The following is a 25,788-nucleotide window of genomic DNA, read 5'->3' on the forward strand; positions in this document are numbered from 1 at the left end:
GAGTATGAATAAGACCCAAAAAGCAACGGGCCGTATTGTTGGTGCCGTTTTGTAAGGCACAGGTGCAGATCTTGACACTTTGTCGCCTATGAAGTTCTTGAATAAAGTGCAACATGCTCAGGCTGGAGGTGCGATTCTGCAAAATTTTGTGATTCATTCTTCTTCCGACGCAGCTCGATCTATGGCGGTTGTGGTTTCTAAAATATGGGGAGATATGTTGGACGACGAAGATTCTTTGGACAAGGAAGACCCTCTAAATATTTTCTCATAGTCTTGGTTTATTTGTTTTTCGGTCACCCGTGGTTTCTTGCGGGTGTTTTCGCCTGATTTTGTTTTTGCCTCTAGACGGATCTTTTTTTCCTATTTTAATAAAATTTCTATTTCAGCAGAATAACGAAATTTAAAAAATTGGTAATGAATAAGATATATATATATATACTGCTGAACAAGGTAGTATATAATGATGAACAATGCAGTATATATTGATGAATAACGAAATTTAAATATTTCGCTGCCTCCAGGATTCGAACCCTGAGAAAAAAAATCGCCCTGTAGCTACAATATCAGCTATAGGATTGATAAAATAAACGTACGAGATCATATCTAAGATCTCACTAAAAATAGAGGGTCTCATTGGAGCGCTTCCCCATATATATATATATATATATATATATATATATATATATGGGAGAGTTCAATGGAGACCACTCCCCTATATAGAGAATGAAGACCAAATCTGGTTCCTTGATCTAACTTAATCTAATGGTGGTAATTTAATTGATTAATTTTATTAATTTTCATTTATTTTATAATCAAAAGGTTAAGCATGTCATTTTCTATTTAACCCTAATCTCACTCTCTCTCTCATTCACACTCTCTCTCTCTATCTCTCTCCCTCCCTCCCCCGCCGCCTCCATCTCTCCTGCTGCTGCTCTGCCGCCTTCCTCCCCGCCGTCGCCGCTTCTGCTCCACCGCCATCCCCTCCATTCTCCCTTCCACCACCTCCCTCCCCTATCGCCTCCATCTCTTCTTCCTCCTCCTGCTGCTCCGCCGGCGTCGCAGGCAGAGGGATTCTCGAGGCTGTGCTACCCCGGCGTCGTGAGGGTGAAGCCGATGAAGACGACGATGGTAGAACGCTTGTGGTGGCGACCGTCGCGCCGCGCCGTCACCGGATTTGCAGATCTGCATATCGTCAATGAAGTGTTCGCAGAAAATATCAATGAACATACTGATGTTCGTTAATATGTTCGTAGAAAATCAATGAACATACTGATGTTCGTTGATATGTTCGTAGAAAAATCAATGAACATACTGATATTCGTCGATATGTTCGTAGAAAAACCAATGAACATACTAATGTTCATCGAAATGTTCGTAGGAAAACAATGAACATACTAATGTTCATCTATTATGTTCATTGACGGATCAGGTTCCAGAATTGGAAGAGAGTAATTTTCGGGATTTGTTCAACCAGATGCCATAATTCGTGGATTTGAGTGGACGTTTTTGCCCTTTTTGGATTAAATAAATGTAATTAACCATTATTTAATTACATGAAAAATCAAATCAGGAAATAATTTGGATCATTGATTGGATTGAGATGAATGGCCTTGATTTGGTCTTCATTCTCTATATAAGAAATGGTCTCCATTGAATGCGACCCTATATATATATATATATATATATATATATATATATATATATATAGGGAAGCGCTCCAATGAGACCCTCTATTTTTAGTGAGATCTTAGATATGATCTCGTATATATGGGTGAACTCCAGTGAGATTGCTATTTTTCGTGAGATCATGAGTATAATGAATAAGACAGTATATAGTGTTGAATTAGACTGTATATACTGATGAATACCGATATTAAAAAATTGGTAAAATTTTTGCTCCCTGCAGGATTCAAGCACTGGTAAAAGTGCTCCCCATCTGGGTAAATATCAGCCGTAGGATACATGAAATCAACACCCACAAATCAATGTAAAATTTCACCACATATATGGGATCTCATTGGAACGCTCCCATATATATACATATATATATATATATATATATATATATATATATATATATATATTTAAAGGGAAAAGTTCTATTGAGAAAGACAAATATTTAATGAAGTGGGAAACAATCCCATCCATTGATCATGATCAATCAAACGGTTCAGAATTAAGAATAAATCTTGTGTCCAGATTTTGATGAACATATCAATAATTGTGATGAACATGTCAGTAATTGTTTATGAACGAACATATTTGTTAAAAAGATGTATTTGTTTAAAATTTCGTAGTACATGATTCGATCCCCAAACGTTCAATAAAATTATTGCTATGTTCATAAAAAACTATTGACATGTTCAACGTTCCTAACTTTTAGAAGAAAAAAATTAATTTCTCCATAGAACCTAAAACCATATATATATATAGGGAATGACTAAAATAAGAGCATTTCTTAAGATATAAAATAAGAATTATTTTCAGCCCTTAGATCATCAAGATCTACGGTTGATTCGTAATCCTATTGGATGAATTTATGGTCCTCAGTTCGAATCCCAAAGGTAGCAAAAATTTATTTTTCACAATTCATACTTTTATACAGTGAATTCATACGTGTTCTACATAAAATTCATACATTAAAAATTGCTCTTATTTTTTATTTTAAGATGTGCTCTCACGGTAGCCTACCCCTATATACACACACACACACACACACACACACACACAGGGGAGGGTTACGGTATAAACACTTCTTAACATATAAAATTAGAACTAGCTAAGATGTATGAATTCTATGTAGAACACGTATGAATTCGTTGTGTAAATGTTTGAATTGCGAAAAATAATTTTTTTGCTACCTATGAGATTCGAATTCGGAACCATGAATTCATCCAACAAGGTGATGAATCATCTGTAGATCTTGATGTTCCAAGGGCTGAAAATTGTTCATATTTTATATTCTAAAGGTGTTTATACATATATGACAAGCTCATATTTGTGCTAGTTTTCGTGTCTGTTTTAGATCTAGATAGAGTCTTTTCCCTTTGTTTTTATTTTTGTCTTGTGCCTGGGAGGACATAGTTCAGAAGAGAGCCCGTTGTTGTGCATAATGTTATTGCATTTCGCGGGAAAGGCAGGAATATTAAACAAAGGCGTGTTGGGGCATAAAACCATCAGAATTTATTATAGGTTATGCTTATTGGTGATTTTTGTGTTTGAATTATTGAGGAATTGAAGAATTCGTCCATTCTATTTTTCTAAGGCATTGATGATCTAGAAATCTATTCATTCGTGTTATTGATTGTGTTTTTCTCATTATTCGAGGACGAACAATGTCTTAGGTTTGGGGGAGTTGATAACACTCACTTTTCTATGGTTTTTAATGTTCTTATAATGTCAATTTTATTGGTAATTGAGTGTTTGATAGTTGTTTTGTACTTATATTGCTTTATCTTATGAAGCTTGATACTTGCTCGAATTTTGATGGATTTTACAGAAATATTGAGTCTGAATTTGGACAAATCATCTTAGTGAAAGTTGTAGATCATCTTGATAATAGTTTGTGGAAAAAAAACGGATCGCAAATTAGAGCTCGGACGAGAGAGATATGATCGAAACAAGAAAATCGCGCGCAATAGTGAATAGGATCGACAGGATTTACGAAAATTTATCAATTTTATCAGCATTTTTTGAGTTCTATACTGTATTTATCCCTTTTGTCTATATATATAGGTTTTTTGTAACGCCCCACTTTTCCCTAGCTAAATTTAGAATAAATTTTGAACTTAGAATTTAAGATGATTCACGCCGGATTAAAAGAAAATGAATTTATTTATTTTAATTCCAACAAAGACGATTTACAAATATATTTGTAAATTTAGTTATTTAAATTCTTATGCATTGCACATTTATTTAAATTGAGCATTTACACGAGTTATTTATTTAGCTATCCCTGAAGAATTTTTACAGTTTCAATAATTCACCTCTTAAGTTTTTAATTGTCCAATCAATATCTTACCTCCACCATACCCTATACTCCTACAAGCCACCTTATGCCTACCCCCCAAGTTCAGCTTTTTGCCATACCTCCTGCACTCCTTGTCAATTCAAAGGTTACAATACAACCAAGCTTCCATCCTTCCATCTCCACACGAAACATTCACAAGTCACAAATTTTAAGTCCAGCCAAGAATAGCAGAGCAACCAAGCAACGGCCATTTCAGATTTTGAGCAGCTCACTCAAACTCAAGGTTTCATCTTTAACTCCCCTGTGCTTACTTCATTCCAAATTATGATTAAGAAACCCAAGCCATTTTATGTATGAAGCTGTTCAGCTGCCCAACAAGAAACTCACGCATTCATACATTCACAAATTTTCATTTGAACAGATTTTATAACACATATGTAATATTTGTATACATATTATGTACATACACACATATGTGTATAAGCTAGTATTGAATTATTTTACATGTTGAGTAAATGAATAAAAAGGGGAGGTGTAATACCCCGTTTCCCTGAGTTAAATTTAGAATTTATTTTCGAAATTTAGAAGTAAGATGATTCACGCCGGATATAAAGAAAATGAATTTATTTTAATTCCAACAAACGATTTGCAAAATCTTTTTTTGTAAATGTCAGTCATTTAAATTCTTATGCATTTCATATTTATTTAAATTGAGCATTTAGTATCTACACGAGCTATTTATTTAAGCAAACACTGAAGAATTATTACAGTTTTCATAATACAACCCGGAAGACTTTTTATTTTATTTTACTTTCCTTCACCTACTCTTCCACACCCACCTACTTCCTCCACCTTTCCTCCCACTTTCAGCTACTCCCACCCAACTACTCCTCTAAATAACCCTCAAAGTATAGATCAATCATCACTTCCTTTCTCTCCTCAAGTCACGCTGCTTTCGATCAAGAAGGGGGTAAGGATTTAATGTTCCTCCTTTCACAAACTGTTTCACCTCATCCACTACTAATGTGTTGGTGATTACTTATTCTGCAGAAACAACAAATTCACAATATACATCCCTCATATCTCAAGGTTTTTCCTATACTGAAAATCTATATTTCAATGTTCCATTATCATTATTTTTTTTATGATCCATACAAGACACGTTCAGAGCACCACCAACACACACGAGAATTCACATAACTATGAATACGTTATGAGTTGTTCTTGAATTGAAATTACTGTACAGATAACTGAAGGAAGAATAATAATTTACAGATCTAGAAGCTTTAATAAGAAATTGTCATTAAACAATTTACAGTTTAGTAATACAAATCTGCCCTAATCCTACTTTTAATTGTGGTTAAATTTTTGTGCTAAGCCCATGTGTATGTGTGTGAGTGTCGAGGGCAGAAGTCGGCGGCCCGGGAAGCTCGCCGGTGATGGCGTGGCGGCGGCAGACCCGCCGTTGACTCCAACCTGTCGAAAAAAAAAAAGGGGAGAGATATCAGTTTTTATTTGAAAATGAGAGATTAAAGAAAGAGGAACTGAAATTAGGGTTTATTTTCCGGCGACAAAGGCGGCGGCGCACCACGGCGGGGCGTCTGCTGTCCTGTTTCCGTTAACAGAGAAGAACGAGCGAGGGAAAAAGGTTTGAGAGAGATGGTCGGGGCTGAGATGGTGGTGAGCGGCTGGACAGCGGGGCTGTTCGGCGGAGGACGACGGCGGTGGTGGTGGCTACGAAAGCTGCTACTGCCGGAGTCGAGAGAGTCAGAAGTGGCGTCGCCTGATCTACGGGCGGTGGCCGGAGATTCAAGGGAGAGGGGCGGATCGACGGTGGCTAGCTTCAGCTGCGGCGGCCGTCGGATTCTGCACAAATAGAAGGTGGGGCAGCGGCTGATCGCTGCTGAAATCACCGGAGGTCCGAAAGAGAGGGAGAATCGAGGGTGATGGTGAGGATGACAGAGCGGCGCTCGTCGCCGGGATGGTGGCACGCGGCCGTGAAGTCCGAGAGAGAGAGAGGGAGTGAGATCTGCAAATTGTATGAGTGTGTGCGTGTGTGTAGCGGCTGAGGGGGAAAAGAAGGGAAGGGGGTTGGGCTTTGAGGGTTGAGATGTAGGGCTTGAGAATTTGGGCCGAGTGTTGGGCTTGGTTGTGGGCCGATTTTTCTTTGTTTAATTTTCAGTTGGGCCTTATTTAAATACCACTTGGGCCGATTTTTTTAAGGAAAATGTTGGGCCTTAATTCAATTATTTAATAGATGGCCCTATTATTGTTTAATTAACTTGGGCTGCCCATTTTATAGTGGGCTGCGAAAATTTTTAAGAAAAAGGGGGAGGTCCTTGATTTAATTATTTTAAATGGGCTGCCCATTATTTATTAATTGGACTTATAGCAAGGTTTGAATAAATTTTATTTAAAGAATAATTTGCATAATAATATTATTATTATTATTATGTGCATATACGATTAAGCATGAGATGATTTGTATAATAATATTATATCATTATTATGTGCATATTTTAAGTAATTACTTACCATATGCTAAGTATGCATTTGCATCATGCAATAAAAGTATTTATGATTTAATTGGTTTTATTTATAAATCCAATTATTTAAGAAAATTGAGTAAGAATATTGTTGGTGTTCTTAACTCAAGAGAAATATTTTCAAGTATTTATTTATTAAATTTTGAAAACCCGGCTAAGTGAATCATAGAATGTTAAGCACTACACCATGACTTAAGATTAGATACAAGGAGACCTATTGAGAATAGATTTCTTGTAGGCTTCGAGCATCAGAAGGATTAGCACTACTATTCCGATTCAGAGATAAGGTTAAACGACAGGCTTTGCCTATACAGGTGGGCATTACTTTTACTATACGTATATAGAGATCCCCTGCGTGTCGTAGGCCTCTTATACGAATATATGCATGAGATGATTTTAACTGTTAATTTCAGTTTATTATTATGCCCAAATGATAAATGACTCTTATGAAATAAAAATGAAATGTTTATGAAATGAAATGAAATGTTTATGAAATGATTGACTGCCAAAAATGTTTATGTTTTTATATGTATCCTATCTGTGTTGGTTCGCCAACTTTAAAGGAAATCCAATTGGGATCCTATGCTAGACAAAGGTCGCTAGCTAGGGTTAACGTGTACACTTATGGAGACCGCGAGTCGCTTGCGACCGGTCTTGGCGTCCGTGGTAAGGAGGCCTCCTTCCCGGCGCGTGACAGAAAGGAACAGATATGGATCATATGAAGGAAAATGATCGGCCGATCGACTTTATGAAAATGAAAGAAATATTTTAGTAAGCGCAGGTCATTTAAGAAAACCCCTGTGTGTTACTGTTATGGCAGTTCAATTTATATATGTATGCATGTTGTATTTTCGGCTATGCCCACTGAGTATTTTTATACTCAGCCCTGCATGTATTTCTAAATGTGCAGGTTGAGCAATTGGTGGAATGGAATGATGTTGAGCGGGTGTTCCTTTGACATTTCAAGAAATATAACCTTGAGTATACATCTTCATATGTATATCTCACACGTTTTTCCGCTGCAAAACACTTTGATTAGGATAACTCTATGGTATGAAGTTGTTACACGTGTTATTGGGTAACCCACCTTAATCAGTTCTCTTTTATGTGTATGTTTTATAAGTATCCAAATGATCATATATGATCCTAGCTTTTTATCTATAAGTGATATTTTCATATACTTTAATGTTAAGTAATTGTCCATTTCCATTTTTTATTGTTCACCCCAAGTCATAACCCCTGTTAACCCGTCATTGGGAAGTGGGCTGTGACAGGAGGGGTATCAGAGCGGTTCGTTAGCTCTGGCCCTAGAAACCTTATTCTAAAGAGTCGAGTCTAGTTTGATTCTTTAGACTTACATGGGTTCATATGGCACCGCTCAACACTCCATTGCATCGTGCTCAATCAAGGAAAGAAGGTAACTGCAGTTTCAACGTTTTAAAGATGTTAATGTTCTAAAATGCTTCATGAATATGTTTATGTGAAGAGCATGTTATGATGAAATGTTGAATGTTTTGCCTTTCATGGCATATTTTCGCAGTCTATGATGTTATGATCAGATGAATGATAGAAAAGTGACATATGTTTTCCCAGAGAACATAGATTGCTATAAGATGCATGATCACAATTTCAAAAGAACATAGACTACTAGATTAGTAGGATATCTCTACAATCTAGATTCTTAAGGTAATGATTTAGAAGAATGAAAGAGAACTTAGAACGTCTCAGCTCCCTTAAGAAAATGATGGTTCTTTTGAACTACAAAGAGGAATGAAAAGATATGTACGAGGTAAAGAAAAAGCACAGAATGAAAATACGAGACGAATTCAAGGTAAACGTTGCATCAAAGGTTGAACCATAGTCTCTACGTTCGAATGTTCAAGTGCGACGGAACATCGAATCGACTTTTGCTACACGATAGATTTTAAGAATAGTGTGTTTTGCCTGTGTACGTATGTCTGTGTGTATATGTCTTAAGAGAGGTTTGGGGTTTGAGATCAATAGGATAAGGAACCTTAAGATAAGTTTAGTTGTCATGATGGACTTATGCTTTGTTATGTATAGTATGTTCATGGCTCTCCAAGTTCGGGACGATGTTTCCCGTGTGACTGGGAGGTGATGATGTTGGACCTGGCCAGTCCACATGATCCAAATCTCAGTAGACGTCTTTTGGGTTGAAAACCCATGTGTTTCAACTTTCGGTTGAAAAGCCAGATGGGTTCTTACTCGAGGTCATTTTGTTCGACCTAGTAGTTAATCATTTCATACCCTCTGGTCATTCTTTTGATTCTCTTGAACAATTTCTACAACACCTTGTTTTGATGTTGTGTTGAGTTTGAGCCTTGCAACTCGTGAGTTGTCATAATAGATCCCCTTGTTTGATAAGACTAAGAAGTGTTAGTCTACCGACGTAGTATACTACCCAAACTATGGCTTCGTATAATTGTGATTAGTTGAGATTAGTCTTTGTCCTATAAATGATATCGACCACTCATTATGATAGAAATTCAGAGTCCAAGCTAAGACCGTAATATAGTGTTCGAGTACGAGGACTTAAGTTAATTGGTCTATGATAGTTTTAAGACAAATTCATAGGAAAGTGTTATTCATGTGATAGATAACAAGAAATGGGTTGATGACTATTTTAGTCTTTAAAAAAAAAAATACCCCGTAGATGAGCCCTAGGAATGAGGTAGGAGCAAAATGAACCGCCGCAAAAGGACGAGGGAACTTATTCTCAAGTAAATCTCGTGTATATAAATTGGAATTAGGAATCCAATTGATATGAGGAGAGACCCGAATCTATTCTAGATCGGAAAGTTAAAGTACTAAGGAATAAGTCGATACCCTTAGTAATAGTTCTTTGGAAGCACTATGATCAAGAAAAGGCGATGTGGGAACTCGATTCTAGCATGAATGAGAAGTACCCAGAATTATTTTCTGTGGTACAAATTTCGTGACGAAATTTCTTTTAAAGTGGATAGTATGTCATACCCCGACTTTTAATCCCTGATTAAGGGCTTAATTATTAATAATTAGGATTCGGCATCCATTTATAATAAAAACTGGTTTGATTTATCTAATGTGATTTAATCATTATATATGTGTTTTAATGTGCTTAGTTAAAGGAAATTTTTATAAATGTGGTGCATAAGTTTTAATTGGTGAGTTAAGTGTATTTATATGAGCCACATGAATTTTAAATTATGCATGAAGTCATGAATTTTATCTAAATTTGATAGTACATGTAACACCCCGTACTTTTCCCTATGTTGTAAGATAATGTCTTAACACTATTGAGAGTACTGAGATGTCAGAGAGATTGATTGTCCTATTAAGAAAATAGGAATAATGAGTTGGAAATAGAGTCGAGAAAGAAAGAGTAAAAAAAAAAAAAAAATCGGTCGGAGAGACGTCTAGTTTGTCTGTGTTTGCCGACTGCTTTGACGTGATATTATGTGAAATTACGTGACTGATTGATTATGTGAGTTTTGTTACGTATGTCATTGTGAGCAAGTTATTATGATTTTTTATTTGAGGATATTAGCACTTGAAATTTTAATTAAGTTTTCAAAGCAAGTGCAATTTATTTTTACCGAGAAATCAAAGAATGTCGGTTTATGAAAATTTTTCCAAACAAAATATTTTCAAATTATTTTTCCTATGATGAGGAATATTATAATTGAGTGAGTGCACTAATATTAGTGCCATATTTATTTTAAATATTGGTCACAATAGTTTTGTGTTATAGCATTGCATTAATTAGTAATTAGTCTTTTATGATTTTGTTAATGTAGCTTAATACATGATTTATTCTAGACTACACAACCTTAAACACACATGATTATTTTAATCTAATAAGCATGTGATTAATTTCCTTAGCCTTACTTGAAGTGGACGTGTGGTATGAAGATGAAGGGAAGGGATTAGTGTATAGGGGGGGACAAGTATTAAATGGTGAATAGTGTTTGGTCTCCAATTATCCTTCCTAAGCAAGACAAATTCACTTCATTTCCCTCATTTTCTTCACCATTCGGCCACTCTCAATTCCTCTCCCTCTCTTCCGATTTTGCTCCAAAAGATCACCATAGATGAATCAACAAAGCTTCCAAGTTCACATCAAGATCAAATCCTCCACCCAATCAACATAAACACCTTTCAATTCTTGAAGATTTCAAGAGGACCGTGGGGTTTGGTTTGAAGAGTGAGAAAGGAAAACTTTGATTTTTGTTTAATCTTGGGTAAGTGATTCTTATTTTTATAGATCTAGATTGTATGATGTTATATGTGAGTATATGATCATGATTGAGCAAGAAAATCACCCAACTTATTTCTATGAAATTTTCGAAAATTAGGAGCTTGAAACCCTACGAAATTTTGTTATTTGTTTTCTTGAATTGGCTTGAGTTATATGATGATTGATGATTATTGAGTTAATATATATGAATATCTTGATGATTAGCCATGTGATATAGATTTTTCTATTAGGTTAGTTTACCTAAAATTGGGATGTTGAGATCCTATGGATCAATTGATGTATTGATGATGGATTTGAGTTTATGAGATGATCTAGATGATTAATGATGGATGAGATTGAAGCTTGAGGTTGAGAAGTGAAAAATGAAAAGTGTTAGTTTGAGGAAGAAAATGACATACATGTGTATCTATATATGATCTTGTTTTATGATGTTGATTTGTGCTAATTGGTAACCTATGATGTTAGATCTATGACTTGATCAATAGGTTATACATGATTAGTGATATTTTCAAAAGAGTTTAGTTTAATAAAAATTATGACTTTTTGCCTAAGTGTTATTTAAGTGATTTTGGCTTAAGATATATGTATTTGAGCATGATATTAGTGTATAATTATGTTTGAGTAAGTCTTTTGTTGGCTAAGAAATTTTTTTTTTACTTTGTTTAGTTTATATGAGTTTTTGAGTTTTCACATTTTGAGAAGTCAATGATTGATAAAATGAGGTCTAATTGCTTTATGACCATTATGTGAAAGTTTGTCATGTTTAATTAAGAGTTTTATGATGATACATGAAGTTTCATTAGAGTTTAGTACATGATAAAAGGGAATCTATATGTGTATAATGATTTATATGATGAATGAGATCGTGTTTGAGTATTTGAGTAATTTTGAGCATGAAAATGAGAAGAGAATTTTAATGATGCGTTTATTGAAACGTTTTACTAGAGATTTGAGGTTATGATGTAAGAAGAGAGTCAAGATTTGAGTATGATGAGCATTATAATGTGCTTGAATGTTTGTGAGTATTATATGTGTTTAAAATGAGCTTTGATGAGTTTCCTTTAAGGAATGTTGGGTTGAGTATTTTAAGAGTTTGAGATGAGATTTTGGTGAATTTCGTAGGCTTACTGACCTACTGTGATCGACGGTTTTTCAATGTTAAAAAGCTTTGAAAATTTTATACCAAGTCTCTACATGAGTATTGAGAACATCGGTAAAATTTCAAATGATTTGGACTTCGTTTACTATTTTTATAAAATACAAAACCGAAACTGTACATTACTATCGAGAGTTTCAGAGAGCAGGGGAAAGAGTCATTCATTTTAGTAGCTTCCTGTGTGATCTAGCTTTCCAAAATTTTATGGTATTAACCTTATTGTGATAGCTAGATATCCACAAAATTTGAGCCCAGTTTGACAATATTTACTATTTTTTTTTCTTTCAAAAATCCAAGTTTTCGATTGCTCAAAACTGCCGAATATGGTAGACTGTAGTAAAACAGTCATGTCTCCTACAATAGTTGGAGTTTTTGACTCTACTTTTTTTTTTATGAAAATGGACTCGAAGACCTTTCTTTTGATATGAGTCTCGAGTCTAAGAGGCGTCGGAGTAAGAACAGGTTGGATTTTGAAGTTGAGTCAGTGTAAAAACAGAGCATGTTTTGATAATGTTTGATTGTGTTTTCTTATGTGCCTTATGTGATTGTGTTGTCTATGTGTTGAATGAGATTAGACGAGCCTTATATGAGAGATAAATCGAGACTTAGTACCATGATTTTCTTGAAACTTATCCTTGAACTTAAGGATTTGAGATGAGTGGAGAGTTTATATAGAGATGAGTAAAGAGATAGAATATGAGATAGAGCATGAGTTAAGGCTTTATAAGTATGGATTTTAAAAGGATTAAAATGTTTTAAATCAATTCCTTTTTAATGGAGTTTAAAATGCTTATTTAAGTCATTTATAAATGAATAATGAGAAATGCGTAAAGAAGTTCGTAAATGAATCGCGGCATGAGATTTTCAATTTCCCTAGTAAACTAAGGAGATATTATGAAGGAACAAGCAATGAACGAGATTCTCACCACCGAGTCACTACAACAATTGGAGAAGGAAAAAGTTCACGCACAAACAAGATATGTACATCACCTCAAGATGGAGGTAAAGAAAAAAAGAAATGGAAGGAAAGCACTAGAACTAAACTTAAGGTATAACCCAACCCCAAGGCTAGTAGGCTCCAGTTAAGAGAATGAATACTTTGGCTAAAGTGCCAGAAGCTACAGCAAGAATAAAGTTGGAACGCCACCACAATGAAAACTTAGAAACCCCCATTAAATAATCATTTGGAAATGAGAAAATGAGTTTACATGACAGAAGGAGTACCATTAATCTTTAAGTGAAAGTTACCAAGATAATGAGAAAAGTTTGATGTTAGAATTTCCTAGTCAAATCTGAGAAGGTGACTTATGACAAAGGAAACAATTAAGGTAGTTCGCCACTTTACTAAGATGAAGTGGGTGAAAGAATGTTGTTAGGTCCTAAACTGGTCCAATAGATGATTGAGAAAGTCGACCACATCAAGCAAAGAAACAAAGAAACTCAAGATAGACAAAAGTCTTACGCCGATAAACGCCGATCGGAATTAGAATTTAATGTTGGGGATCGAGTTTTCCTCAAAGTCTCTCCCTCAAAGGGAGTTATACGTTTCGGAAAGAAGGGCAAGTTACGACCCCGTTATATAGGACCTTTTGAGATCCTAGATAAGTTAGGCCTTTGTAGCCTATAAGTTGGCTCTGCCACCAAGCATTGTGGATGTATACAATACGTATAGCATCTCGCAATTAAGAAAGCATGTGATTAAGCAAGATAAAGTAGTCCTAGCCAGGACCTAAGTTGTGAAGAGAAATCAGTCCAAATACTTGATCGCAAGATTCAAGTTTTACGAGGCAATAATATTGTTCTCGTCATGTAGTGGAACCATCACAGGATGGAAAGGGCCACAAAAGAGATGAATAAACGAATGACTAGTATAACAAGATAGAATACCAGATATGCAATTCCGAGGACGGAATTTTTTTTAAGGAGGGAGGAATGTAATACCCCGTTTCCCTGAGTTAAATTTAGAATTTATTTTCGAAATTTAGAAGTAAGATGATTCACGCCGGATATAAAGAAAATGAATTTATTTTAATTCCAACAAACGATTTGCAAAATCTTTTTTTGTAAATGTCAGTCATTTAAATTCTTATGCATTTCATATTTATTTAAATTGAGCATTTAGTATCTACACGAGCTATTTATTTAAGCAAACACTGAAGAATTATTACAGTTTTCATAATACAACCCGGAAGACTTTTTATTTTATTTTACTTTCCTTCACCTACTCTTCCACACCCACCTACTTCCTCCACCTTTCCTCCCACTTTCAGCTACTCCCACCCAACTACTCCTCTAAATAACCCTCAAAGTATAGATCAATCATCACTTCCTTTCTCTCCTCAAGTCACGCTGCTTTCGATCAAGAAGGGGGTAAGGATTTAATGTTCCTCCTTTCACAAACTGTTTCACCTCATCCACTACTAATGTGTTGGTGATTACTTATTCTGCAGAAACAACAAATTCACAATATACATCCCTCATATCTCAAGGTTTTTCCTATACTGAAAATCTATATTTCAATGTTCCATTATCATTATTTTTTTTATGATCCATACAAGACACGTTCAGAGCACCACCAACACACACGAGAATTCACATAACTATGAATACGTTATGAGTTGTTCTTGAATTGAAATTACTGTACAGATAACTGAAGGAAGAATAATAATTTACAGATCTAGAAGCTTTAATAAGAAATTGTCATTAAACAATTTACAGTTTAGTAATACAAATCTGCCCTAATCCTACTTTTAATTGTGGTTAAATTTTTGTGCTAAGCCCATGTGTATGTGTGTGAGTGTCGAGGGCAGAAGTCGGCGGCCCGGGAAGCTCGCCGGTGATGGCGTGGCGGCGGCAGACCCGCCGTTGACTCCAACCTGTCGAAAAAAAAAAAAGGGGAGAGATATCAGTTTTTATTTGAAAATGAGAGATTAAAGAAAGAGGAAGTGAAATTAGGGTTTATTTTCCGGCGACAAAGGCGGCGGCGCACCACGGCGGGGCGTCTGCTGTCCTGTTTCCGTTAACAGAGAAGAACGAGCGAGGGAAAAAGGTTTGAGAGAGATGGTCGGGGCTGAGATGGTGGTGAGCGGCTAGACAGCGGGGCTGTTCGGCGGAGGACGACGGCGGTGGTGGTGGCTACGAAAGCTGCTACTGCCGGAGTCGAGAGAGTCAGAAGTGGCGTCGCCTGATCTACGGGCGGTGGCCGGAGATTCAAGGGAGAGGGGCGGATCGACGGTGGCTAGCTTCAGCTGCGGCGGCCGTCGGATTCTGCACAAATAGAAGGTGGGGCAGCGGCTGATCGCTGCTGAAATCACCGGAGGTCCGAAAGAGAGGGAGAATCGAGGGTGATGGTGAGGATGACAGAGCGGCGCTCGTCGCCGGGATGGTGGCACGCGGCCGTGAAGTCCGAGAGAGAGAGAGGGAGTGAGATCTGCAAATTGTATGAGTGTGTGCGTGTGTGTAGCGGCTGAGGGGGAAAAGAAGGGAAGGGGGTTGGGCTTTGAGGGTTGAGATGTAGGGCTTGAGAATTTGGGCCGAGTGTTGGGCTTGGTTGTGGGCCGATTTTTCTTTGTTTAATTTTCAGTTGGGCCTTATTTAAATACCACTTGGGCCGATTTTTTTAAGGAAAATGTTGGGCCTTAATTCAATTATTTAATAGATGGCCCTATTATTGTTTAATTAACTTGGGCTGCCCATTTTATAGTGGGCTGCGAAAATTTTTAAGAAAAAGGGGGAGGTCCTTGATTTAATTATTTTAAATGGGCTGCCCATTATTTATTAATTGGACTTATAGCAAGGTTTGAATAAATTTTATTTAAAGAATAATTTGCATAATAATATTATTATTATTATTATGTGCATATACGATTAAGCATGAGATGATTTGTATAATAATATTATATCATTATTATGTGCATATTTTAAGTAATTACTTACCATATGCTAAGTATGCATTTGCATCATGCAATAAAAGTATTTATGATTTAATTGGTTTTATTTATAAATCCAATTATTTAAGAAAATTGAGTAAGAATATTGTTGGTGTTCTTAACTCAAGAGAAATATTTTCAAGTATTTATTTATTAAATTTTGAAAACCCGGCTAAGTGAATCATAGAATGTTAAGCACTACACCATGACTTAAGATTAGATACAAGGAGACCTATTGAGAATAGATTTCTTGTAGGCTTCGAGCATCAGAAGGATTAGCACTACTATTCCGATTCAGAGATAAGGTTAAACGACAGGCTTTGCCTATACAGGTGGGCATTACTTTTACTATACGTATATAGAGATCCCCTGCGTGTCGTAGGCCTCTTATACGAATATATGCATGAGATGATTTTAACTGTTAATTTCAGTTTATTATTATGCCCAAATGATAAATGACTCTTATGAAATAAAAATGAAATGTTTATGAAATGAAATGAAATGTTTATGAAATGATTGACTGCCAAAAATGTTTATGTTTTTATATGTATCCTATCTGTGTTGGTTCGCCAACTTTAAAGGAAATCCAATTGGGATCCTATGCTAGACAAAGGTCGCTAGCTAGGGTTAACGTGTACACTTATGGAGACCGCGAGTCGCTTGCGACCGGTCTTGGCGTCCGTGGTAAGGAGGCCTCCTTCCCGGCGCGTGACAGAAAGGAACAGATATGGATCATATGAAGGAAAATGATCGGCCGATCGACTTTATGAAAATGAAAGAAATATTTTAGTAAGCGCAGGTCATTTAAGAAAACCCCTGTGTGTTACTGTTATGGCAGTTCAATTTATATATGTATGCATGTTGTATTTTCGGCTATGCCCACTGAGTATTTTTATACTCAGCCCTGCATGTATTTCTAAATGTGCAGGTTGAGCAATTGGTGGAATGGAATGATGTTGAGCGGGTGTTCCTTTGACATTTCAAGAAATATAACCTTGAGTATACATCTTCATATGTATATCTCACACGTTTTTCCGCTGCAAAACACTTTGATTAGGATAACTCTATGGTATGAAGTTGTTACACGTGTTATTGGGTAACCCACCTTAATCAGTTCTCTTTTATGTGTATGTTTTATAAGTATCCAAATGATCATATATGATCCTAGCTTTTTATCTATAAGTGATATTTTCATATACTTTAATGTTAAGTAATTGTCCATTTCCATTTTTTATTGTTCACCCCAAGTCATAACCCCTGTTAACCCGTCATTGGGAAGTGGGCTGTGACAGGAGGGGTATCAGAGCGGTTCGTTAGCTCTGGCCCTAGAAACCTTATTCTAAAGAGTCGAGTCTAGTTTGATTCTTTAGACTTACATGGGTTCATATGGCACCGCTCAACACTCCATTGCATCGTGCTCAATCAAGGAAAGAAGGTAACTGCAGTTTCAACGTTTTAAAGATGTTAATGTTCTAAAATGCTTCATGAATATGTTTATGTGAAGAGCATGTTATGATGAAATGTTGAATGTTTTGCCTTTCATGGCATATTTTCGCAGTCTATGATGTTATGATCAGATGAATGATAGAAAAGTGACATATGTTTTCCCAGAGAACATAGATTGCTATAAGATGCATGATCACAATTTCAAAAGAACATAGACTACTAGATTAGTAGGATATCTCTACAATCTAGATTCTTAAGGTAATGATTTAGAAGAATGAAAGAGAACTTAGAACGTCTCAGCTCCCTTAAGAAAATGATGGTTCTTTTGAACTACAAAGAGGAATGAAAAGATATGTACGAGGTAAAGAAAAAGCACAGAATGAAAATACGAGACGAATTCAAGGTAAACGTTGCATCAAAGGTTGAACCATAGTCTCTACGTTCGAATGTTCAAGTGCGACGGAACATCGAATCGACTTTTGCTACACGATAGATTTTAAGAATAGTGTGTTTTGCCTGTGTACGTATGTCTGTGTGTATATGTCTTAAGAGAGGTTTGGGGTTTGAGATCAATAGGATAAGGAACCTTAAGATAAGTTTAGTTGTCATGATGGACTTATGCTTTGTTATGTATAGTATGTTCATGGCTCTCCAAGTTCGGGACGATGTTTCCCGTGTGACTGGGAGGTGATGATGTTGGACCTGGCCAGTCCACATGATCCAAATCTCAGTAGACGTCTTTTGGGTTGAAAACCCATGTGTTTCAACTTTCGGTTGAAAAGCCAGATGGGTTCTTACTCGAGGTCATTTTGTTCGACCTAGTAGTTAATCATTTCATACCCTCTGGTCATTCTTTTGATTCTCTTGAACAATTTCTACAACACCTTGTTTTGATGTTGTGTTGAGTTTGAGCCTTGCAACTCGTGAGTTGTCATAATAGATCCCCTTGTTTGATAAGACTAAGAAGTGTTAGTCTACCGACGTAGTATACTACCCAAACTATGGCTTCGTATAATTGTGATTAGTTGAGATTAGTCTTTGTCCTATAAATGATATCGACCACTCATTATGATAGAAATTCAGAGTCCAAGCTAAGACCGTAATATAGTGTTCGAGTACGAGGACTTAAGTTAATTGGTCTATGATAGTTTTAAGACAAATTCATAGGAAAGTGTTATTCATGTGATAGATAACAAGAAATGGGTTGATGACTATTTTAGTCTTTAAAAAAAAAAATACCCCGTAGATGAGCCCTAGGAATGAGGTAGGAGCAAAATGAACCGCCGCAAAAGGACGAGGGAACTTATTCTCAAGTAAATCTCGTGTATATAAATTGGAATTAGGAATCCAATTGATATGAGGAGAGACCCGAATCTATTCTAGATCGGAAAGTTAAAGTACTAAGGAATAAGTCGATACCCTTAGTAATAGTTCTTTGGAAGCACTATGATCAAGAAAAGGCGATGTGGGAACTCGATTCTAGCATGAATGAGAAGTACCCAGAATTATTTTCTGTGGTACAAATTTCGTGACGAAATTTCTTTTAAAGTGGATAGTATGTCATACCCCGACTTTTAATCCCTGATTAAGGGCTTAATTATTAATAATTAGGATTCGGCATCCATTTATAATAAAAACTGGTTTGATTTATCTAATGTGATTTAATCATTATATATGTGTTTTAATGTGCTTAGTTAAAGGAAATTTTTATAAATGTGGTGCATAAGTTTTAATTGGTGAGTTAAGTGTATTTATATGAGCCACATGAATTTTAAATTATGCATGAAGTCATGAATTTTATCTAAATTTGATAGTACATGTAACACCCCGTACTTTTCCCTATGTTGTAAGATAATGTCTTAACACTATTGAGAGTACTGAGATGTCAGAGAGATTGATTGTCCTATTAAGAAAATAGGAATAATGAGTTGGAAATAGAGTCGAGAAAGAAAGAGTAAAAAAAAAAAAAAAATCGGTCGGAGAGACGTCTAGTTTGTCTGTGTTTGCCGACTGCTTTGACGTGATATTATGTGAAATTACGTGACTGATTGATTATGTGAGTTTTGTTACGTATGTCATTGTGAGCAAGTTATTATGATTTTTTATTTGAGGATATTAGCACTTGAAATTTTAATTAAGTTTTCAAAGCAAGTGCAATTTATTTTTACCGAGAAATCAAAGAATGTCGGTTTATGAAAATTTTTCCAAACAAAATATTTTCAAATTATTTTTCCTATGATGAGGAATATTATAATTGAGTGAGTGCACTAATATTAGTGCCATATTTATTTTAAATATTGGTCACAATAGTTTTGTGTTATAGCATTGCATTAATTAGTAATTAGTCTTTTATGATTTTGTTAATGTAGCTTAATACATGATTTATTCTAGACTACACAACCTTAAACACACATGATTATTTTAATCTAATAAGCATGTGATTAATTTCCTTAGCCTTACTTGAAGTGGACGTGTGGTATGAAGATGAAGGGAAGGGATTAGTGTATAGGGGGGGACAAGTATTAAATGGTGAATAGTGTTTGGTCTCCAATTATCCTTCCTAAGCAAGACAAATTCACTTCATTTCCCTCATTTTCTTCACCATTCGGCCACTCTCAATTCCTCTCCCTCTCTTCCGATTTTGCTCCAAAAGATCACCATAGATGAATCAACAAAGCTTCCAAGTTCACATCAAGATCAAATCCTCCACCCAATCAACATAAACACCTTTCAATTCTTGAAGATTTCAAGAGGACCGTGGGGTTTGGTTTGAAGAGTGAGAAAGGAAAACTTTGATTTTTGTTTAATCTTGGGTAAGTGATTCTTATTTTTATAGATCTAGATTGTATGATGTTATATGTGAGTATATGATCATGATTGAGCAAGAAAATCACCCAACTTATTTCTATGAAATTTTCGAAAATTAGGAGCTTGAAACCCTACGAAATTTTGTTATTTGTTTTCTTGAATTGGCTTGAGTTATATGATGATTGATGATTATTGAGTTAATATATATGAATATCTTGATGATTAGCCATGTGATATAGATTTTTCTATTAGGTTAGTTTACCTAAAATTGGGATGTTGAGATCCTATGGATCAATTGATGTATTGATGATGGATTTGAGTTTATGAGATGATCTAGATGATTAATGATGGATGAGATTGAAGCTTGAGGTTGAGAAGTGAAAAATGAAAAGTGTTAGTTTGAGGAAGAAAATGACATACATGTGTATCTATATATGATCTTGTTTTATGATGTTGATTTGTGCTAATTGGTAACCTATGATGTTAGATCTATGACTTGATCAATAGGTTATACATGATTAGTGATATTTTCAAAAGAGTTTAGTTTAATAAAAATTATGACTTTTTGCCTAAGTGTTATTTAAGTGATTTTGGCTTAAGATATATGTATTTGAGCATGATATTAGTGTATAATTATGTTTGAGTAAGTCTTTTGTTGGCTAAGAAATTTTTTTTTTACTTTGTTTAGTTTATATGAGTTTTTGAGTTTTCACATTTTGAGAAGTCAATGATTGATAAAATGAGGTCTAATTGCTTTATGACCATTATGTGAAAGTTTGTCATGTTTAATTAAGAGTTTTATGATGATACATGAAGTTTCATTAGAGTTTAGTACATGATAAAAGGGAATCTATATGTGTATAATGATTTATATGATGAATGAGATCGTGTTTGAGTATTTGAGTAATTTTGAGCATGAAAATGAGAAGAGAATTTTAATGATGCGTTTATTGAAACGTTTTACTAGAGATTTGAGGTTATGATGTAAGAAGAGAGTCAAGATTTGAGTATGATGAGCATTATAATGTGCTTGAATGTTTGTGAGTATTATATGTGTTTAAAATGAGCTTTGATGAGTTTCCTTTAAGGAATGTTGGGTTGAGTATTTTAAGAGTTTGAGATGAGATTTTGGTGAATTTCGTAGGCTTACTGACCTACTGTGATCGACGGTTTTTCAATGTTAAAAAGCTTTGAAAATTTTATACCAAGTCTCTACATGAGTATTGAGAACATCGGTAAAATTTCAAATGATTTGGACTTCGTTTACTATTTTTATAAAATACAAAACCGAAACTGTACATTACTATCGAGAGTTTCAGAGAGCAGGGGAAAGAGTCATTCATTTTAGTAGCTTCCTGTGTGATCTAGCTTTCCAAAATTTTATGGTATTAACCTTATTGTGATAGCTAGATATCCACAAAATTTGAGCCCAGTTTGACAATATTTACTATTTTTTTTTCTTTCAAAAATCCAAGTTTTCGATTGCTCAAAACTGCCGAATATGGTAGACTGTAGTAAAACAGTCATGTCTCCTACAATAGTTGGAGTTTTTGACTCTACTTTTTTTTTTATGAAAATGGACTCGAAGACCTTTCTTTTGATATGAGTCTCGAGTCTAAGAGGCGTCGGAGTAAGAACAGGTTGGATTTTGAAGTTGAGTCAGTGTAAAAACAGAGCATGTTTTGATAATGTTTGATTGTGTTTTCTTATGTGCCTTATGTGATTGTGTTGTCTATGTGTTGAATGAGATTAGACGAGCCTTATATGAGAGATAAATCGAGACTTAGTACCATGATTTTCTTGAAACTTATCCTTGAACTTAAGGATTTGAGATGAGTGGAGAGTTTATATAGAGATGAGTAAAGAGATAGAATATGAGATAGAGCATGAGTTAAGGCTTTATAAGTATGGATTTTAAAAGGATTAAAATGTTTTAAATCAATTCCTTTTTAATGGAGTTTAAAATGCTTATTTAAGTCATTTATAAATGAATAATGAGAAATGCGTAAAGAAGTTCGTAAATGAATCGCGGCATGAGATTTTCAATTTCCCTAGTAAACTAAGGAGATATTATGAAGGAACAAGCAATGAACGAGATTCTCACCACCGAGTCACTACAACAATTGGAGAAGGAAAAAGTTCACGCACAAACAAGATATGTACATCACCTCAAGATGGAGGTAAAGAAAAAAAGAAATGGAAGGAAAGCACTAGAACTAAACTTAAGGTATAACCCAACCCCAAGGCTAGTAGGCTCCAGTTAAGAGAATGAATACTTTGGCTAAAGTGCCAGAAGCTACAGCAAGAATAAAGTTGGAACGCCACCACAATGAAAACTTAGAAACCCCCATTAAATAATCATTTGGAAATGAGAAAATGAGTTTACATGACAGAAGGAGTACCATTAATCTTTAAGTGAAAGTTACCAAGATAATGAGAAAAGTTTGATGTTAGAATTTCCTAGTCAAATCTGAGAAGGTGACTTATGACAAAGGAAACAATTAAGGTAGTTCGCCACTTTACTAAGATGAAGTGGGTGAAAGAATGTTGTTAGGTCCTAAACTGGTCCAATAGATGATTGAGAAAGTCGACCACATCAAGCAAAGAAACAAAGAAACTCAAGATAGACAAAAGTCTTACGCCGATAAACGCCGATCGGAATTAGAATTTAATGTTGGGGATCGAGTTTTCCTCAAAGTCTCTCCCTCAAAGGGAGTTATACGTTTCGGAAAGAAGGGCAAGTTACGACCCCGTTATATAGGACCTTTTGAGATCCTAGATAAGTTAGGCCTTTGTAGCCTATAAGTTGGCTCTGCCACCAAGCATTGTGGATGTATACAATACGTATAGCATCTCGCAATTAAGAAAGCATGTGATTAAGCAAGATAAAGTAGTCCTAGCCAGGACCTAAGTTGTGAAGAGAAATCAGTCCAAATACTTGATCGCAAGATTCAAGTTTTACGAGGCAATAATATTGTTCTCGTCATGTAGTGGAACCATCACAGGATGGAAAGGGCCACAAAAGAGATGAATAAACGAATGACTAGTATAACAAGATAGAATACCAGATATGCAATTCCGAGGACGGAATTTTTTTTAAGGAGGGAGGAATGTAATACCCCGTTTCCCTGAGTTAAATTTAGAATTTATTTTCGAAATTTAGAAGTAAGATGATTCACGCCGGATATAAAGAAAATGAATTTATTTTAATTCCAACAAACGATTTGCAAAATCTTTTTTTGTAAATGTCAGTCATTTAAATTCTTATGCATTTCATATTTATTTAAATTGAGCATTTAGTATCTACACGAGCTATTTATTTAAGCAAACACTGAAGAATTATTACAGTTTTCATAATACAACCCGGAAGACTTTTTATTTTATTTTACTTTCCTTCACCTACTCTTCCACACCCACCTACTTCCTCCACCTTTCCTCCCACTTTCAGCTACTCCCACCCAACTACTCCTCTAAATAACCCTCAAAGTATAGATCAATCATCACTTCCTTTCTCTCCTCAAGTCACGCTGCTTTCGATCAAGAAGGGGGTAAGGATTTAATGTTCCTCCTTTCACAAACTGTTTCACCTCATCCACTACTAATGTGTTGGTGATTACTTATTCTGCAGAAACAACAAATTCACAATATACATCCCTCATATCTCAAGGTTTTTCCTATACTGAAAATCTATATTTCAATGTTCCATTATCATTATTTTTTTTATGATCCATACAAGACACGTTCAGAGCACCACCAACACACACGAGAATTCACATAACTATGAATACGTTATGAGTTGTTCTTGAATTGAAATTACTGTACAGATAACTGAAGGAAGAATAATAATTTACAGATCTAGAAGCTTTAATAAGAAATTGTCATTAAACAATTTACAGTTTAGTAATACAAATCTGCCCTAATCCTACTTTTAATTGTGGTTAAATTTTTGTGCTAAGCCCATGTGTATGTGTGTGAGTGTCGAGGGCAGAAGTCGGCGGCCCGGGAAGCTCGCCGGTGATGGCGTGGCGGCGGCAGACCCGCCGTTGACTCCAACCTGTCGAAAAAAAAAAAAGGGGAGAGATATCAGTTTTTATTTGAAAATGAGAGATTAAAGAAAGAGGAAGTGAAATTAGGGTTTATTTTCCGGCGACAAAGGCGGCGGCGCACCACGGCGGGGCGTCTGCTGTCCTGTTTCCGTTAACAGAGAAGAACGAGCGAGGGAAAAAGGTTTGAGAGAGATGGTCGGGGCTGAGATGGTGGTGAGCGGCTAGACAGCGGGGCTGTTCGGCGGAGGACGACGGCGGTGGTGGTGGCTACGAAAGCTGCTACTGCCGGAGTCGAGAGAGTCAGAAGTGGCGTCGCCTGATCTACGGGCGGTGGCCGGAGATTCAAGGGAGAGGGGCGGATCGACGGTGGCTAGCTTCAGCTGCGGCGGCCGTCGGATTCTGCACAAATAGAAGGTGGGGGCAGCGGCTGATCGCTGCTGAAATCACCGGAGGTCCGAAAGAGAGGGAGAATCGAGGGTGATGGTGAGGATGACAGAGCGGCGCTCGTCGCCGGGATGGTGGCACGCGGCCGTGAAGTCCGAGAGAGAGAGAGGGAGTGAGATCTGCAAATTGTATGAGTGTGTGCGTGTGTGTAGCGGCTGAGGGGGAAAAGAAGGGAAGGGGGTTGGGCTTTGAGGGTTGAGATGTAGGGCTTGAGAATTTGGGCCGAGTGTTGGGCTTGGTTGTGGGCCGATTTTTCTTTGTTTAATTTTCAGTTGGGCCTTATTTAAATACCACTTGGGCCGATTTTTTTAAGGAAAATGTTGGGCCTTAATTCAATTATTTAATAGATGGCCCTATTATTGTTTAATTAACTTGGGCTGCCCATTTTATAGTGGGCTGCGAAAATTTTTAAGAAAAAGGGGGAGGTCCTTGATTTAATTATTTTAAATGGGCTGCCCATTATTTATTAATTGGACTTATAGCAAGGTTTGAATAAATTTTATTTAAAGAATAATTTGCATAATAATATTATTATTATTATTATGTGCATATACGATTAAGCATGAGATGATTTGTATAATAATATTATATCATTATTATGTGCATATTTTAAGTAATTACTTACCATATGCTAAGTATGCATTTGCATCATGCAATAAAAGTATTTATGATTTAATTGGTTTTATTTATAAATCCAATTATTTAAGAAAATTGAGTAAGAATATTGTTGGTGTTCTTAACTCAAGAGAAATATTTTCAAGTATTTATTTATTAAATTTTGAAAACCCGGCTAAGTGAATCATAGAATGTTAAGCACTACACCATGACTTAAGATTAGATACAAGGAGACCTATTGAGAATAGATTTCTTGTAGGCTTCGAGCATCAGAAGGATTAGCACTACTATTCCGATTCAGAGATAAGGTTAAACGACAGGCTTTGCCTATACAGGTGGGCATTACTTTTACTATACGTATATAGAGATCCCCTGCGTGTCGTAGGCCTCTTATACGAATATATGCATGAGATGATTTTAACTGTTAATTTCAGTTTATTATTATGCCCAAATGATAAATGACTCTTATGAAATAAAAATGAAATGTTTATGAAATGAAATGAAATGTTTATGAAATGATTGACTGCCAAAAATGTTTATGTTTTTATATGTATCCTATCTGTGTTGGTT

The 25,788-nt window shown here is 35.7% G+C and overlaps 1 protein-coding gene and 4 long non-coding RNA genes across 5 annotated transcripts; 2 read left to right on the forward strand and 3 right to left on the reverse strand.

Moving 5' to 3' along the window:
• Positions 1-5,167: 5,167 nt before the first annotated feature.
• On the reverse strand, positions 5,168-12,279 carry LOC131008419 (uncharacterized). The gene is made up of 3 exons (XM_057935300.1): positions 12,274-12,279; positions 5,559-6,135; positions 5,168-5,446 (listed from the first exon to the last, which is right to left on the reverse strand). The coding sequence occupies exons 1-3, from the start codon at positions 12,277-12,279 to the stop codon at positions 5,331-5,333; spliced, it is 699 nt and encodes a 232-aa protein (XP_057791283.1). The 3' UTR covers positions 5,168-5,330.
• Positions 12,280-14,016: 1,737 nt separating this feature from the next.
• LOC131012354 (uncharacterized) lies at positions 14,017-15,021 on the forward strand. The gene is made up of 2 exons (XR_009097299.1): positions 14,017-14,300; positions 14,381-15,021. It is a non-coding gene; the product is annotated as an uncharacterized LOC131012354 (long non-coding RNA).
• On the reverse strand, positions 14,528-15,507 carry LOC131012353 (uncharacterized). Its single transcript, XR_009097298.1, has 2 exons — positions 14,920-15,507; positions 14,528-14,806 (listed from the first exon to the last, which is right to left on the reverse strand). It is a non-coding gene; the product is annotated as an uncharacterized LOC131012353 (long non-coding RNA).
• A 7,870-nt stretch (positions 15,508-23,377) lies between these two features.
• LOC131012356 (uncharacterized) lies at positions 23,378-24,382 on the forward strand. Its single transcript, XR_009097301.1, has 2 exons — positions 23,378-23,661; positions 23,742-24,382. It is a non-coding gene; the product is annotated as an uncharacterized LOC131012356 (long non-coding RNA).
• Positions 23,943-24,639, reverse strand: LOC131012355 (uncharacterized). The gene is made up of 2 exons (XR_009097300.1): positions 24,281-24,639; positions 23,943-24,167 (listed from the first exon to the last, which is right to left on the reverse strand). It is a non-coding gene; the product is annotated as an uncharacterized LOC131012355 (long non-coding RNA).
• Positions 24,640-25,788: the final 1,149 nt, after the last annotated feature.

Source organism: Salvia miltiorrhiza, chromosome 2 (genome assembly GCF_028751815.1).
Source record: "Salvia miltiorrhiza cultivar Shanhuang (shh) chromosome 2, IMPLAD_Smil_shh, whole genome shotgun sequence".
Taxonomy (NCBI): domain Eukaryota; kingdom Viridiplantae; phylum Streptophyta; class Magnoliopsida; order Lamiales; family Lamiaceae; genus Salvia; species Salvia miltiorrhiza.

What these genes read in the sequence shown, in the direction of transcription:
- LOC131008419 (XM_057935300.1), bottom strand. An exon ending in ACAGCAGACGCCCCGCCGTG is followed by an intron (nt 5,447 to 5,558) that starts GTGCGCCGCCGC and finishes TTTTTTCGACAG; the next exon opens with GTTGGAGTCAACGGCGGGTC.